Source organism: Vicia villosa, linkage group LG1 (genome assembly GCF_029867415.1).
Source record: "Vicia villosa cultivar HV-30 ecotype Madison, WI linkage group LG1, Vvil1.0, whole genome shotgun sequence".
Classification (NCBI taxonomy): domain Eukaryota; kingdom Viridiplantae; phylum Streptophyta; class Magnoliopsida; order Fabales; family Fabaceae; genus Vicia; species Vicia villosa.
The window spans coordinates 54028266-54047075 of NC_081180.1; the positions used below are offsets into that span (position 1 = coordinate 54028266).

Here is an 18810-nt window from a genome sequence, read left to right on the forward strand (position 1 = left end):
ATCTCATTGTATACGATTACACCGATGAAATAATATAGAATCATTCTATCTTTCTCTCTTCTCTTTTATCTTCATTCTCCTTTATAACATAAATAATTTTATGAAAGTAATAAATTTAACTATTTATACAATTATTTGTATAAATGAGAATAAAAAGCAGAATATGAAATTTTCATAATTTTTTATTTAAAATTAATTTGACAAAGTATTTTAAATTTGAGATTCGGATATTTATTACACTATCAAATGGAGATTACTTAATACGATTATTTTAAATATATGGGAATAAATATATATTATTTATCATAAGTTTAAATTTCTATTTTTTTATAATTGTACATATTTAGATCTAGTTACTCTATTAACATATTCATATTTTAATTATGTGTTTAATTTTTAAATATTTTATCTTTTGCTCTGCAATTTTTTGGCGGGATACTGTCATACATTTTAGATTTTAGATTTGTAAAATTTGTAAATTTGAAATTTTACGGGGAGCTGTCATAAAAATGTAATAATATCTAAAATAGGTTTACTAAATTTTTAGAATTAACTCATTTGAATTCAATTGGAGTTTATTAACTCATCTGAATTACGGGTAGATGTGAACGTATCTATGAGATACAAGTTATTGCACAAATGCTTGATATATATAAAGGAATTTTGCAAGTCAGAATTAGATACATGTAATGTGAAATCTCGATCAGACCCGTGCGACAGTCCGGGTTTTCTACTAGTAACTATTATATAAAAGAAGCCAATGATATTATAGTATTTTTCATTTAGTTGTACGTGGTACAACTTTTTGGCCGGTGGTTAATTAAGCGGGTTACAAAATATTAGATAGTTGTCCAATCCATTAATCTTTTATTTGTGTTGTTCTTTATTTATTTTTTAAATCAAACATTAGACAAATATTTTTGTCCTATCCAATCCCTTATTTTTTTTAAGTAAATCAAACACATCCAAAACTTTTAAAAACAAACAACAAAATCACAAAATACTTAAAGATACACTTCAAAAAGTCTAGTATCTTAATTCAATCAACTAGGGTACCCTCCTTTTAATTTTGGCAAGAAATCATTCCCAAGCCAATAATTTTGCCATTCTAACCACATTTTCCAAACCAATTTTTATTTTGATTAATTTTATATTCAAATATATTATCAATTATAATTAAATTATTACACTTGTATACATTTAATTTTTATAACATTATTTATTAGTTAATTTTAAATCAAATTATCTATTTAATTTATTTTATATTTATAAGAAAATACTTTTAAAATTGAAAGAGATTATTTTAAAATAACTAGATTGTGACCCGTGCGTTGCGCATGTGTTATTTATTTTTCTATATGTGATAATATTTATTGAAAGAGGTAGAAAATAATTACGGAGTATTATTTTTAAGCAGAAGTATATGGAGACCTAATTTAAAATTGATTTGTTTAATCAGAAGTATATAAAGACCTAATTTAAAATTTATTTATTAGGGAAAACATATGTAGATCTAATTTTTTAAGGGAAAAAACGTATGCAGGGGCTTTTATTTAAGGAGTTTGGTGCTGGAACTTTTCTAAATGGTTCGGAGAAGGGAGTGCAGTGGCCACTTCAGCTATGGGTATATGGATGTTAACTTGCCTCCGTTAGCGGAGATTTCCATGGGTATTTTCCGTTTGGGGCCCCAAAGACGGAGAATTTTATCCCCGTGGGGACGGGGATGGGGAGCAAAGTCTCCCCGAATGCACTTCGGGGACGGGGTGGCGTAAATATTTCCCGCCCCGTGGAGTCCCCGTCCCGCCTAAAATAGCATAATGTCATTAATTTATATATAATTTTAAATTATTATGTAAGTTTATTTGTTATTTCATATAATTAATCTTATACACAAATTTAATATATATATATATATATATATATATATATATATATATATATATATATATATATATATATATATATATATATATATATATATATATATGTATTGTTAGTAAAAGAGTGAAAACTAAAAGATTATTTCAATTTTTTTTAGTTTGAAATTTTGGTGGTCATGACGCTCAATAGATTAAATATTATTAAAACAATAAATTTATCACAAGGAAATAATTTCTAAATTTCTTGTGGTTAGTTTTTAAAGCTTTTCCAATTAATTTGGTTTAAAATAATAAATAAAAAATCACGTTTATGGACTCGCGGGGATTCGTGGGGACTCGCGGGGATCCGCGGGGACGGGGATGGGGGACAAAATCCCCCGTAGCGGGGATCCGAAGCGGGGATGGGGAATATATTTGAGGGAGGGGATTGTGATGGGAATGTATCCCCCGGCCCCGTCCCGCCCCATTGACATCCCTATATGGGTATGCTAAATTCCGGTTGGCCGAACCACTATGCAGCGCCTGCTGCTACTGTTTGCGGCCCGGTTGATGCTGGCAGCAGTACCGATGATGCGCAAGCTTGCGGAGATCTCTGATGGACGTACTTTATTGTGTTCCGGTTAGGGAGAATTGCGAGGATAGCTTCTCGTGGGCTTTGTCTACTAACAGGTGCTTCTCCGTTAAGTCTTGCTACGACCTCTTTATGGCGTCATTATCCGGTCCTCCTTTGGAAAGTAATAAGGTATTGGCCTTAAACTATCTTTGGAAATGCAAAGTTCCTTCAAAAATTCTTTTTTTTGGTTGGAGATTTTTACTCAATAGATTAGTCACTAGGGATCAATTGGTGAGAAGAGGTGTTTTGGTGGAAGGAATTGATTCTTTATGTGCTTTGTGTTCTTCGGAGGAGGAAACCTTGTCTCATCTCTTCTCTTTTTGTGTAATATCTCTATTCGCATTTGGAGAAGGGTGTTTACGTGGCTTGATATATCCGAATTTTTGTCTTTTGAGGAGTTTGGGGCTTTTTTTTATAACTACGGGAAGGTTCCTTTCTTAAATAAGCGAATGATTGTGGGTAATGTTTGGCTTGCTACGGTTTGGACTATTTGGTTAAAGCGTAATGCCTTGATCTTTAAAGAGGAAGATTTTAGCTTTACTGAGTGTATGTCGGAGATTGTTCTAAACTCGTGGAGGTGGTTATGTGCCTCTTATAAGAGAGTGAATCTTTGTAGTTTTTATTATTGGAATATTCTTCCTCTTCTTTGTTTTGAGAGGTAGAAGCTTTCCTTCTTGTATCGGGGCGGAGCATCCCTTTTGCTCCCTATAATTCCATTGCTTATTTAAAAAAAAGATATACTATATCAAAAGTGAATTTACGTGTACTAAATAGTAAATCAGTATTAGAGTTTTTGGAAAGTGACACGTTATAAAATTTGTGATTTGGAAATATTTATTTAAGATGGGAAAACAATATGATGATGGGTGAAAGAATTTGAGATTCTGTTTTAATATAGATGATAATAAATTTTGTGATGAATAAAATTATTTTTCTTTGATATCGTCTAAATTTAATGAGTGTAGACAATTATTTTTCTTTGCAATGGTTGATAAATATGATTATAAATTATTGATCGATTATTGATGATTAATAATAATAATACTATTATTATTATATTTTTATTATTATTAGAAGAATATTATATGAGTTAAAAGGTAGTGCACTGACAGTGTAAAACTATTTTACACTGTCATCCAATAGGGAGTCATGAATGTGTCATGTCATTAAAGTTTTTTTAAAGTAAAATAATGTTTTAATCGGATGCATGGTGGTGATTGGTTGACAGTGTAAAAATATTTTACACTGTCAGTGCATAACCCCCTTTTCAAATTTATTATTATTAATAATATTGTTGATTTAATACCTATATTATTATTATTATTATTATTATTATTATTATTATTATTAATTATTATTACATGTAGGCAATTAGGGTTAGAAATAATATTGAATATTATTATTATTAGATGAATATTATTATAGATTTATTATTTAATTATTATTAATAATAATATGGGTAATTTAATATTTATATTATTATTATATTTATATTAATATTATTATTAATATTATTATTATTATTATTATTATTATTATTATTATAATATGTAAGCAATTAAGGTTGAAAATTAATATTGAATATTTAAAAAAATGTCACATATACAATTGAAATTAGAAAAAATGCCACGTAAATAATTAGGATTAGAATTATGATCAAATTTGTCATCATAATAGTCTTAAATTTAAATTAAATTGAAATAATTTATTAATATCAATAACTTATTTATATTAATTTAAAAATATAAATAATTATTTGTAAAATGAAAGTGATCATTCTAAATATACTTTAATTTTTAGTTTAACATAGACATTTGTTATTTGTCAGGGAAAATTAATTCAGAAATGAATTATTATTTTGTTAGGGGGGAAAGGTGGTATTAATTAAAAAAATATTATTTAAATATATTATAAAGTTAATAGTTATTTATATAGAAAGTTTTGATTTATCACTTTAAAAAAAAATGTTTCATCACTCACTTAAAATATTAGTCTTTTGTTCTTTTATTAGAGAAATTATCTCTTATAAAATATTTTATTTATTTAATTTCCTGATTTTTACACGTTTAGGGGTATAAAAAATTATAGAAGTTTAATAATTTTTTTAAGGGGTAAATCAAAACCCACTTATATTACATGAGATAAATAACTATTAACTTTATATTATATTATTAATTTAATAAAAAAAAGGATATGCTCTGATTGGTTGTATGTGTAAAATTAGTTTATTCTTTCAGGGCACTACCTTTAAACTCTAAAAAAAATACCCTATCAACCAATTACAACCATGTTAAATGTCTAGTGATGATTTTTTATTGTATGACGTGTAAAATTCATTGCAAAATTTTTTAACTCATTTAAAATAACTTATTTTTAAAAAAAATTATAGTAAAATATTTTTTATTAATTTTATAACTAGTTAAAGAGAAATACTTGCATGGACACGAACCTAAATCCATATTTTTTGGAACAACCAATTAAAAGAGAGAGAATATAAATTTATTTAAATTTTAATTTCGTTTTTAATTGACATCATGGGGTGGTTGAGATAAAAGAGGAGAGAGACAATTTTATTTTTAATTTTTAATTAATAAAAAAAATGTGATTGGTTGTGTGTAAGTATAGTTGTTATAATTGTGTCTACTTAAAATAATAATAAAAAAAAATTGTAATAAGAGAATCAATCAAAACCTTCCATCATCTTCCTCTTCTCAATATCTGATTTTTTTTCTTGGTATGAACATGAAAGAAGAACAGTAAACCCTAAGACACACCACCACCACCACCACCACCATGTATCACCACCACCACCAGAACGGTTCCTTGGAGCGCAGAGCTCAAGCTTCAAACGGAGACATTGCTACTAACAATGGCACTAATGCTGTACTCGGTGCTTCCAATTCCAATTCCAATTCCATTACCAGACTTCTTGGAAACCCTAGAATTGATCACATACCTGATAATTATGAAGACCTTCCTTTGGATTTCAACCCTCTTGTTTTCACTTCACTCGAAAGACACCTTCCTTCTCATATTCTTACCCTTTCCAGAGACCTCAAAGCTCACTACATGTCTAATATTCTACTCCGTTATTTGCCTCACAGTGAACGCATTAGGGTTTGTGTTTTTCTCTTCATTTTCTTGAATAAAAATTTGATTTTTATGTTGCTCTTAATCAATAAGATTCGTGGATTGTTTTATATATATGTTCTAGTTGCTTGATTGGAGGGTTTTGAGGGAATTTAGGGGTAAATGGAAATTGGGTAAAGTTGAATTTTGCAATTTGGATTTTCTTTCTTAGTTCTTATGTCAATGCCATTGTCCGAAAAATATATCGATGAGGCCAGTCTTATCTTTAGGGCTGTTTGGATTGACTAATTTGAGTTTATCTATTGGCATATATGTACATGTGAGTCTCTTTAAGCTGTAAGTTGTTTATCCAAACAAGACCTTAATTTGTGTGCCTTTTGTTAAAGAAAAGTACTTGTTTGTGTATTTTCTGCACTCGATACATCTGGCTGGCATATTCATGGTTTTACTTTTACATGAAACCATAGTGTTCCTTTGCATGAGTTTACGTTTTACAAAGTCTGGATTCGCTTGCTACAACTGTTATCGGGAATGTAATATTGTCTTTTGTCGGGATGGCATCGCTAGGTTGCATTTTCTAGAGCCACCTATTTCAAGTTATTCCTTTAGATGTCTTGTAAACCGCCAAGAAATAAGGCGTGTTAAAGTGCAAATTTGATACTCAAGAATGTATGAGAAGGGCATTATTCATAACTAGCAAATTGAAGTTTTGTGGTGATCATTTATTCCCTCAGAGATAGATGAAAACAGCTGTTTGGCCATGCCAAAATATAAATCTCAATTCAGACTGTAGGAAATCATATTAGAACGTTGGATTTGAGGTTTAAAAAATATTGCATCCTCTTAATATAAATATAATTAGTTGATTCCAAATTGATATGAGGTTTAAAAAATATTGCATCCTCTAAATATAAATATAATTAGTTAATTCCAAATTGATATGTATTTGAGCCCGTGTCACAACATATGTTAGTTAGTTAATGTAATAAAAACAATTACTTGTTATCCTAAAACGGTGATGACAAATGAGCTGTGTTACCAAATATCCGCCATGACAGTGCTATGGCGGATATACATGGCAATTTTTGAGCTTGCCGCAATGGTAAATATTGGCCGATATTGTGGGTTTTTCTCGCCATAAACCGCTATATTTGTGGCCGGTATGGCGGGATTTTGGCTCTCTCCCATTCGCCATCAACAACACTGCAAATGAGCCTAATACATGTTGTTTTGGGATAGTGAGTTTCTCCTAGTAAGACAGTCGGAATGAAGTTTCTTTTGTTTTTCCTATTATTTTGTCTTTAGCTTGGTTTTGTCCAATTTCTGAGTTTTTGGTTGTTCTATGCTGGATTGAACAGATGCAAAAACAGAGGGAATACAGGCTAAGGATCATATTAAACTATCCTGTAAGTTTTCTATTGAATGCTAGAAAATCCTGTTTGTTTCTTGTTATGATTCTTTTGTAAATCATGGGATAAACATTGTTCTGTTTTGAAGGGGGCATATTTTATTCATGGCATGTATAAGATAATCAGGGATTAGCACATAAATATAAAAATTTCTAGCATTTATTTACAAATCACGCCCTATCTTACCAATTATTCACATTTGATTTGTAGCCGCTTCATAAGGAGATATATACTAAGCTCAGTGAAAACTTTTTTGCACCCTCATTTCTCAGAGCTATTAAAGATAATACAGAAGCGAGTTTCAGAAGTATAATGGCAGAACCCTCCCGAGGAATTTACACGTTTGAAATATTTCAACCATATTTTTGTGAAATGTTGATATCAGAGGTATCACATTCCTTTTCTTTCCTTTACGTGCACATATCGTTGCATCTGTTCTATATTAGTGTTTTGTGTTTTCTTAACAGGGTTTGATTGCTTAGGTAGATCATTTTGAAAGATGGGTCAACGAGACCAAAGTCAGAATCATGCGACCTAATACAATGAATCAATATGGTGCTGTTCTTGATGATTTTGGCCTAGAATCCATGCTTGATAAATTGATGAATGATTTCATACGTCCTATAGCCCGAGGTTTTTTTTTTCCTTAAGAGAATGAATGAGAATAGAGGACAGATAAGCAAACAATACTCACTTTTGCAATTTGAATTATTTTTGTAGTTTTCTTTTCTGAAATCGGTGGATCCACACTGGACTCTCATCATGGTTTTGCTGTTGAATATGGAGCCAATAGAGATGTGGAACTTGGTTGGTTTTTCAAACTTCTTTCACAGTTATGCAACTTGTTATTAGCTCAAACCTTTATCAAAATTTTGAACCTAAATAGTGTGTAATGTTTTGGACATATCTAAATAGACTATAATGATAAATTATCATGAAACCTTCCAATCATGGGTTGCGGCGGCGGCGGATTTTGGACGACTGCATTCCCTCTAAAATCCTCAATCTAGAATGATTTATAGTTCACTTATACTATTTTTTAAACTTTACTCCAACTTTCCTGAAACTGATTATTTGAGTCTATTTTCTGCCTTGTCATTTTCCTTTTCTCTGATGCACAATACAGTTAGATATACAATTCTAGATAACAGCTGCTATTATTAGTCTTTGCTTCTTTCTTTCTAAGAAAGACCAACTTTTGATGCCTTACTTGTTAAGCCTAATGAAACATAATAGTTGGATCTCATGGATTTTATTCTCCACTTAATCTGCTTCCTTCTTGTTTGCCTTACATTCTTTTGCTACCTATTTACTTTTTACCTCTGAACCTTTTAACTCGATATGCTTTTGTTGGAATCTAAAAGATATTTTATTTTTACAGGGTTCCACGTGGATGATGCAGAAGTCACCTTAAATATTTGCCTGGGAACACAATTTTCAGGCGGTGAACTGTTCTTCCGAGGTGTTCGATGTGATGAACACGTGAATACAGAGACCCAATCAGGGGTATGTCTGCTATCTTTTTGTTAGAGGATAAATATCGATGACGTTGACCAAAATGGGTGATAAGTTATCTGAATTTCATGTCAACGCTTTTTTTAAAACTCCAAACATATCTATGCAGGAGATATTCGATTATCATCATGTTCCAGGACATGCAGTCCTTCATTCTGGTCGCCACCGTCATGGTGCTAGACCTACAATATCTGGGAATCGGATCAACTTAATTCTATGGTGTAGAAGGTATTTGCATCACTTTTCTCATACTTGAATGTGGGTGGCAACCCAAATTCTTATACTTCAAGCATAATTATTGTCATTGTTCTTCATGTAGTTCGGCGTTTAGAGAGATCAAGAAATACAAGAGAGAATTTCCTAGCTGGTGTGGAGAATGCAAACGCAAGAAGAAGGAAAGAGAGCGTATATCAGTTGCTGCCACCAAAGCGGTAATGTAACACCATGAGACCATACATTCTTCGGCAGGGATTTGAACTGTCTCTTCATGTTATAAAGCTAGGCACTACCGCGGTAACACCAAACTTGCACTTGCACAATGTTAATATTGTAATATTATGATTTTCATTCTGCAGGAATTACTGAAGAGGGAGCTTAAATCCGCCTCATGAATTAGCACCAGCTCATGCAAATGGTACTTGGTAGCGTCAAATTGACATTTTGAAACTTTTTTTGGATTCAGGTGTATTCTTAGTGTAACGATAATGTGATTTTATTTAAAAGTAATGTAAGCATACATTTCATTTTTTGATTGGAAGCTAATCTTTCCTACATTATAAATAAATAAATTATGGGATCTTTGTGTATATTATGAAAACCACATTCTTTCTGGCTTACCAATCCCTCCGGAGAAACATCAATTTGAAATTCTATATTTAGCCCTATAACAGTTTCTCATATTATGATGTTTTCACTTAACACTAATTTTATCAAAATTTATATTTCATAGATAGGACTAAATTGTTGGGTGATTTTATAAATAATATTAAACTAATTATATAATTATGAGTGTTATAGAAAATTAACAGATAAAGATATACACATATGTATATAGGATCAGTTTTATTTTGGGTTGGATTTTTTCACATATCTGAAATCCAGTTAATAATTTTTATGTTTTAGTATTTCTAACTTTATTTTATTCAGCTTTTTAAATTTTTAAGAAGATAAGGTATAACAAACCAGCAAAAATTTTTTATTTATTATTTTTGCAATGGGGAGGGCATACGCCCAAAAGAAAAATTAATTATAATAAGATTCTCCTAGAAATGGAATATTCTAAAACATCAGAAATCAAATGCCTTGAAAACACTTGAATATTCTCTCCAAAAAAGAAAAAAAAAAAAAAAACTTCATTCGTGGTTTCAAACTTAGCTAAAGCATCTGCGTAAAGAATGGCTTCTCTATAATTGTGAGTCACCTTAATATCTTCAAACATCTCCATAAACTGAACGATTTGTTTCATCAAGGAGAAACTATCCATATCCAAAGATTTGATTGACTTGATCACGTCGATAATTATGGTGGAGTCCATATTAACGTCCACTTTAGAGTATCCCAAATCTTTAGCGACATAAATCTCCCAAAACTCAACTTTAACTACACTACAATTATTTAAAAATCGTCCTTTAGTTCATATATATTACATTAAAATTACTTAAAATTTTGAAAAAATTGTCTTTACACTTTCCGTTCATATATCTGAATATGCCAAAAATTCGTCCTTACACTTTCCGTTCATATAACTGATTATACCACCGCAACCTGACACATTACCACATCTACAAGCTCCATTCAAATTTAACTTCACCCAACCTCTATCTGGAGGTTGCCAACCTACCATGATCAAGCTATACTCCCTACCATACACTATTTTGTTTTTTTAATAGGTAATGAATCTATTAAAAAGGAGTATAAGAGATACTCTGTCCAAAATACAAAACGGAAAATCCCTACCTCCTAAAACATAGAAGAGGTAGAGTATTCCACACAGAAGTTACAAAGATTTGTTAATTTACAACATAACCTTAACCACACTCATGATCTATGAGTAATTCCACCAACCACTATTTTGTTATTCGTCATGCTTATATCATACTCATCCACCCTATTTTTGACATGAAGTCTCAGATATTTCGGTCTATTGAAGCTCTCCTCGTGCATTTCGTTGTTTCTCCAGTACCAATTACTATGACCCAACCGCCTAATAAGTTTCCCATTTATTGTTCATACTGAGTTTGAGATCAATCGAATCTAAAAATTCCATGGAATTTTTTTATCTTTATTCTATTAGGAACCTTGTGCAACCAAACATGCTTAGCTTTGGGATAATCTCTTAATGCATGCAACGTTGACTCCTTGACACCTCCGCAATCTTGCAATCAGCACCACCAAGCCCTTTCTACAAGAACAATAAATGTTTATACATTTGGCCTTGTGATTTTGATGATAACTTTACATGTTATCTTAGAGAATAGTTGTATAGACTAATGGTTTCGTTCTAGTGTGTAGCTGCTGCTAAAATGTCCTGACTCTGATAGCAAGGCATGTGACGTCATCAGGTTCTGAACATACACTCTAGAAGAAAACATGTGGTTACGTGTTTCGTTAAAGTCAAGATTCTCAATCTATCTTCTGCAACGTGTCTAAGAAACGTTAGTACAAGAGGTTTTGATCGTGACTTTGTCGTTTAGCTTTGGAGGCCTTCTGAAGCTCTACTTATGGTGTTACAAGTTCTGAAGATTACGAAGACATGGTTTTACTGAACAAGTTCTGATGATATGCAGAAAAGAAAGTTCTTACAACCAAATGCTGAAGACTCGGAAGACAAGTTGTATGTGACAAGTTCGGAAGATTCCAAGACTTAGGTTCTAAGGCTTAAGAAAGCTTCTTCTACAATAAGCTTCAACGTTCAACATTCAAAAATTTAAAGCCTCTAAAGACAAGAAGAAAGTTTGAATGGTTAATGTGTGATATTGTACAAAAGGTGCATAAGGTGTTTGTGACCTCTACCCTCTAGGGTGCGTAAGGACACCCCTTTATACTGCATTGTCAACTATAACGCCCGTATTTCGATTTATCATTTAATTTGGATTATTTTGGTATTTATTGAGTTTTGGCGTATTTTGGGCGATTTAGTCGGTATTATTTCGGGATAGCGGATCGAGAGTTAATCGAGAATTTTAATATTTTCGGTATTAGAAATATTATTGGAATAATATTTGAAGTTTTGGGAATTTTACGAGTAATTAAAATTAGACCAGAAAATGCGAGACATAGAGTAGTTAAGGGAGTATACTGAAATAATATAATTAAGTGGGCTACAGTACGTGTAATTGGTGTTATTTGGCCCAATTGGAATAGTAAGTGAGACACTTAGGTTTGAGGGAAAAACCATAAAAACATAATTGAAAGCATTTGGGAAAATAGAAGCAGAGGAAGAGAATAAGGGTTTGGTGGTGAAACGAAGAAAGTGCAGAAGAAGATAAACTGCAGAAAAGTGTGAAGCCGGAAGCTTAGATTCGACCGGAAGTTGTAGAGAGGACTCCGAATACAAGGTAAGGGTGAGGTTCTTACTCTATAAACGGGGATATGATGGACCGTATGTAGGGTTGAGGGGATTAATATTATCTCTATGTCTAGTATGATTTTTGGTGTCTGTGTTTGTTCGATTGATTTCCTGAAAATTGCATGAAATATGTGTGATGATGTTGCTGTGTTGTTAATCCGAAAAATTGTCTGAAAGATTATGTTGTTATGTGATTATGTGTTGTCTGTGAGGTTTGAATTATAATTGTAATTGATGATGATGAACACATATGTTTTTGTTTTGTTAATTGATTTGGTGATGCTGCGATGATAAATTTTCTGGAATTGGAAAATTATTGCGTTGATTGAAACTGACACTGGGATAGAAATTGAATCTGAAAAAAAAAAGAAACTGATTTGGTGATGTTGTTATGTGATTCTTCAGCGTTTTTTCCGTTTCTTACTTTTCAACAATGGCATTTTCTTTGAAGGTTATCGCGGTTACATTTTTAATTTTCTTTCTTGGATCAGTTGATGGATTCGACAACATCATTATTTCTTAGTCAGGGCTCCAACGTAGTACAAGGTGCAACAGAACATGAGGCTTACTAGCTTACTAGCTGTCTTCGTGCACCAAAAGAATACAATTTTTCACTTCATGTGACGACGACCCGTAGACAGAAAATTTCCTCGTAACCGGTACATTTGACCGAAGTTTATTCCATGACGACGGCAAGGCAATCATATAACCTTTATATTCTTTTGATTTTTTTGAAGTATTTTAGATAATAATCATCATTATGTATATGATTAACTTGTTCAGATTGCGAAATCTTTAGTTTTGAAAATGTCGTTGTGTTGGCCAATTTACACTATGAAAGACAAGGACTTCTGGAAGCATGAAAAAAAAATGGGCAAGTCTTTCGGTTTTGAGATTAAATTCGAGCGTAAACCTAGACACTCTTTTTCTTGTTAATCCACTCCTCTAACTCTACCCCACTTCAACGGTTTTGTTACTTCGTCTTCTTCAACTTCTTAGCGTTTTTTCTTTTTCTTACTTTTTAACAATGACATTTTCTTTGAAGGTTATCGCGGTTACATTTTTCATTTTGTTTCTTGGATCAGTCGATGGATTCGACAACATGGTTATTAAGTTAGTCTAGGCTCCAATGTTTCGCAAGGTGCAACAAAACATGAGGCTTACTAGCTGCCTTCGTGCACCAAAAGAAGACAATTTTTCACTTCATGTGACGATGTTCCGTAGCGAGAAAATTTTCCCGTAACCGGTACAGTTGAACGAAGTTTATTCCATGACGGCGGCGAGGCAATCATATAACCTTATATTCTTTTGATTTTTTTGAAGTATTTTAGATAATAATCATCATTCTGTATATGATTAACTTGTTCAGATTCCGAAATCTTTAGTTTTGAAAATGTCGTTGTCTTGGCCAAGTTACACTATGAAAGATAAGGACTTTTGGGAGCATGAAAAAAATAAACTTGGGCGGGTCTTTAAGTTTTGTGATTAAATTCGTGCGCGAACCTAGACACTCTTTTTCTTGTTAATCCACTCCTCTAACTCTACCCCACTTCAACGGTTTTGTTACTTCGTCTTCTCTATCTTCTTCAGCGTTTTTTCTTTTTCTTACTTTTCAACAATGACATTTTCTTTGAAGGTTATCGCGGTTACATTTTTTATTTTTTTTCTTGGATCAATCAGATGATTCAACAACATGGTTACTTCGTTAGTCTTGGCTCCAACGTAATGCATGGTGCAACAGAACGTGATGCTTACTAGCTGTCTTCGTGCACCAAAAGAAGACAATTTTTTATTTCATGTGATGACGATCCGTAGCCAGAAAATCTCCCCGTAACCGGAACAGTTGACAAATGTTTATTCCATGACGGGGGCAAGGCAATCATATAACCTTTATATTCTTTTGACTTTTTTGAAGTATTTTAGATAATAATCATCATTCTGTATATGACTAACTTGTTCAGATTCTGAAATCTTTAGTTTTGAAAATGTCGTTGTCTTGGCCAAGTTACACTATGAAAGATAAGGACTTTTGGGAGCATGAAAAAAATAAACTTGGGCGGGTCTTTAAGTTTTGTGATTAAATTCGTGCTCGATCCTAGACACTCTTTTTCTCGTTAATCCACTCCTCTAACTTTACCCCACTTCAACGGTTTTGTTACCTCGTCTTCTCCATCTTCTTCAACGTTTTTTCCGTTTCTTACTTTTAACAATGACATTTTCTTTGAAGGTTATCGCACAAATTCCACAAGTTAGGCTATCTTCAATAAAAGTTTCCTAACCTCAAAGAATATGCCAACTATGAGTATGAGGATGAGGAAGATATGTTACTTGTGGTAGCTGGAAGCTCTAATAAGAGTTTCTCTAAGAATCACATTTGGTTCTTAGATAATAGGTGTAACAATCACATGTGGAAATAAATGATGGTTTTCATTTATTGACTCATAGTTCATGGAAACTGTGAGATTGGGGGACGATTCCCAGATACAGGTCACATGCAAAGAAAATGCATGTCATATCATCAATGGCATTGCTCAAGTTGTCACTCATGTCTACTACATTCATGAATTGAAGAACAATCTGTTGAGCATAGGTCAACACTAGAATAAAGATATTTAAATTATGTGTAAGCATAACGTGTGTAAGGTTTTTCATCGGAATATGGGATTTCTTATGTCATCTAAAATGGCCTAAAACAAGTTATCCCTCATAACTGCTAATGTTGAAATGATGTATTGTTTGAAGATTGAGTGTGAAGATATTACACACACACATATATATATATATATATATATATATATATATATATATATATATATATATATATATATATATATATATATATATATATATATATATATATATGAGGAGGGATCAAATTACACCAACAAGTTACACTAATTGTTACACTCTTTTATAACCATTGATGGTACTTTAATCAAACGGTTATTAAAGGACTTCTTTTAGACACATAATTCACACGATTCTTTCTAAAGATAATTTTCTCTATTTTTGGTAATAAATAAAAAATGATTTTCTAAATATTCAATAAATAAAAAAATTAGAATTCTTAAATACTTCTACAAAAATTATTAAATTATTAATAAAAAAATAGTTTCTTCTTATTTTTAAAATAATCTCACTTTTTAATTTTTTATTATATTCAACTAAAGCAAATAATTATTTATGATTCTAAATATTTCTTAAAAAATCATAATTCTTAATAAAAATAGTTTTTTTTTATTTTAACCAAATTTATTTCTTATTTAATGTTTTTAATACGATTATGTAATCTATTTAAAATTTTATAAATTTTAAAGTGTGCTTTAAGTGAATAAAATTTTGTTTTACTTAGAAAATGTTAATAAATATTAATATTTACTTTTTCTTTTAATTTTATCCACTTAAAACAATATTATTTACTTTATTTTAAATAAAACAATATCTATACACTTAAAATACACAATAAAAGTTATAAGTTTTTAAATAAAATTTTAAAATTGTATTAAAAATATAAAATGAAAAAAATAAAATAGTGAGTAATGTGTATATAATTATTATGTTGTAAAACAATATTTACCCACTTAAAATACACAATGAAATTTATAAGTTTTAAAAAAAATTACATAATTGTATTGAAAAATATTAAAGAAAAAATAAAATAGTGAATAAAATGTACATAATAATTATGTTGTAATCGAAAAAAATTATCACTTACTATAGAAATTGTACATAATAAATTATACATAATAAATTGTACAAAATCGTATTAAAAAAATAAATAAATTAAATAAAAAATAAATTTGTTTAAAATAAAAAAAGCTATTTTTATTAAGAATTATGATTTTATAAGAAATATTTAGAATCATAATTCATTTTTTGTTTTAGTTGAATATAATAAAAATTAATATAAAAAAATACAAAAAGTGAGATTATTTAAAAATAAGAATATACTATTTTTTATTAATAATCAATAATTGTTTTTAGAAGTATTTAAGAATTCTAATTTTTTAATTTATTGAATATTTAGAAAATCATTTTTTATTTATTACCAAAAATAGAGAAAACTATCTTCAGAAAGAATAATGTGAATTATGTGTCCAAAAGAAATCCTTTAATAACCGTTAGATTAAAGTAACATCAATGGTTATAAAAGAGTGTAACAATTAATGTAACTTGTTGGTGTAATTTGATCCCTCCTCATATATATATATATATATATATATATATATATATATATATATATATATATATATATATATATATATATATATATATATATATATATATATATATATATATATATATATATATATATATATATATATATATATATATATATATATAGCATTGTAGGTATGGATTAAAAATTCTAGAAAAGAAGCACCTGATGAAAGAATTGCCTATAAGTGAAGAATCAAAGTAAGTATGTGCATGTTGCATTGTAGAAAGCATCGTAGAGAAACAATTCTAAATAAGAGTGATTGGAGATTAGAAACGTAATTGAGGCTTATACACTATGACATATATGACATTGTAACTCCCTTTTCTAACAATAATTAAAGATAAGAGGTATATACTAATATTCACAGATGATTTTAGTAGGAAGACTTATGTGTATTTATTAAACTAAAAGCATAGGAAATTATACTATTATAAGAAGTTCTAAGAAATGATTGAAAAATAAATTGGAGAGGAAATTTGTGAACATGCAATCTCATGAGTATGGAACTTCATAGTTGCCATTGATAAATGAGAAGAAAGCATAAGATGCATGTGAAGAAGAAGAAGAAAGGTGTAAGTTCTATATTATTCATTTCAAAGAGTAGTGGAAGTTACAATGAGTCTTATATAGTTAGCTAGTGTAAGGTAACTAACTATGCTAACTAACTAACAAACAAAATAACCAACTAACTAACTCTACACAGTTAGTTAGTATTAGTACACGTGGAATTATCTTCTTCAGTTGCATCATTCACAACCCCCCTCAAGCTGGAATGAATATCAAACATTCCAAGCTTGGAACGCAAATGATTGAAAGGGCCTGGATGGAGAGATTTAGTAAAGATGTTAGCTACTTGTTCATGTGTCGTGACAGGCATCAAATGTATGGTTCCATCAAGAACACGTTCACGTACAACATGACAATCGATCTCAATATGCTTTGTACGTTCATGGAACACGGGATTCGCAGCAATGTGCATAGCTGACTTGTTATCACAATAGAGGATGATAGGTGATGTTGAAGGTAGATGAAAGTCATGGAGGAGCGAAGTCAGCCATATGCTCTCACATGTTGCATGCGCCAATGCCCGATATTCTGCTTCAGAGGATGATCTGGAAATGACTGCTTGTTTCTTGCTCTTCCAGCTAATGAGAGAATCACCAAGAAAGAAGCATATGCCAGAGGTAGAACGTCGAGTGTCAGGGCAAGCTCCCCAGTCGGAGTCAGAAAATCCAGACAAACGTAGGGCAGAATTGGATTTAAAGAGAAGGCCTTGACCAGGATGGTTTTTGAGGTATTTTAAGACGTGGATGGCAGCAAGCATGTGTTTGTCTGTGGGATTTGTAAGAAATTGGGAGAGTTTACTGACAGTATAAGCTATCTCCGGACGAGTGTGGGTGAGATATAACAATCGACCAAGAAGCCTTCTATAAGTAGAAGGTTCAGAAATGGGATGACCAAAAGTTTGATGCAGTTGTAGATGAGGTTGCATGGGTGTGACACAAGGTTTGGCACCTAGAAGACCAGCATCAGAAATAAGATCAAGAGCATATTTCCTTTGGCAAAGGAAAATGCCTTGTGTTCTACGAGCCACTTCAAACCCGAGAAAGTATTTGAGAGCCCCTAAGTCTTTGATGCTGAACTTTGCATCAAGTAGGGATTTGGTGCGTGTGATTTCTTCAGGATCAGTACCTCATATGACCAAGTCATCAACATAAACTAAGATCACAGTGAAACCTTGAGGGGATTGCTTAGTGAAGAGAGAATAGTCTGCCTTGGACTGCGAGTAACCAGAATTTGTGAGTGTGTCAGACAGCTTGGTGTTCCATTGACGACTAGCTTGTTTCAAACCGTATAGGGAACGTTGTAGCTTGCAAACAAGATTAGGTTGAGGTAAGTCCAGACCTGGAGGAGCCTTCATGTAAACCTCTTCATGGAGATCTCCATGAAGAAAAGTTGTGTTAACATCAAGCTGAAACAACGGCCAATGATTAACTGCTGCAATTGCTAGAAGAACTCGAATGGTTGTCATCTTCACTACGGGATTGAAAGTATCTGTGTAATCAAGGCCTTCAGTTTGGGTAAAACCCTTAGCAACCAAGCGAGCTTTGTATCTTTCAATGGTTCCATTGGCATGTAACTTCACCTTAAACACCCATTTGCAACCAATGGCTTTCTTCTGTGGAGGCAGATGTACAAGATCCCATGTCTTGGTTTTAATCAGAGCATTCAACTCAGCCTGAATAGCCTTTTTCCAATTTGCATCACAAATAGCATTCTCATAGGATTGAGGTTCATAGATAGAAGAAATATTCAAAATGAAATGCTTATGCATGGGAGACAAAAAATTATAATTGAGGACATTAGCAATAGGGTACTTACAAAGAGAAGAAGATGATGAGCCAGCTGATTTTGGAATACTGGATGTATCTGCCAAGAGTGTGCAATGATAGTCCTTAAGGTAAGAGGGTGGATGAACATGTCTGGTTGATTTCCTAATAGGGTTTGTGTCA

General features: G+C 31.4%; 1 protein-coding gene across 1 annotated transcript; it reads left to right on the forward strand.

Moving 5' to 3' along the window:
• Positions 1–5174: 5174 nt before the first annotated feature.
• Positions 5175–9303, forward strand: LOC131638078 (2-oxoglutarate and iron-dependent oxygenase domain-containing protein CP2-like). Its single transcript, XM_058908634.1, has 9 exons — positions 5175–5610; positions 6942–6989; positions 7203–7379; positions 7475–7625; positions 7713–7799; positions 8374–8498; positions 8617–8735; positions 8827–8938; positions 9083–9303. The coding sequence occupies exons 1-9, from the start codon at positions 5287–5289 to the stop codon at positions 9116–9118; spliced, it is 1179 nt and encodes a 392-aa protein (XP_058764617.1). The 5' UTR covers positions 5175–5286; the 3' UTR covers positions 9119–9303.
• Positions 9304–18810: the final 9507 nt, after the last annotated feature.

Excerpts from the sequence above, each read along its gene's own strand:
- LOC131638078 (XM_058908634.1), top strand. The coding sequence starts at position 5,287 with ATGTATCACCACCACCACCAGAACGGTTCCTTGGAGCGCAGAGCTCAA. Across the intron at positions 5,611-6,941 it reads CTCACAGTGAACGCATTAGG|ATGCAAAAACAGAGGGAATA; the intron begins GTTTGTGTTTTT and ends TGGATTGAACAG. Across the intron at positions 8,939-9,082 it reads CAGTTGCTGCCACCAAAGCG|GAATTACTGAAGAGGGAGCT; the intron begins GTAATGTAACAC and ends TTCATTCTGCAG.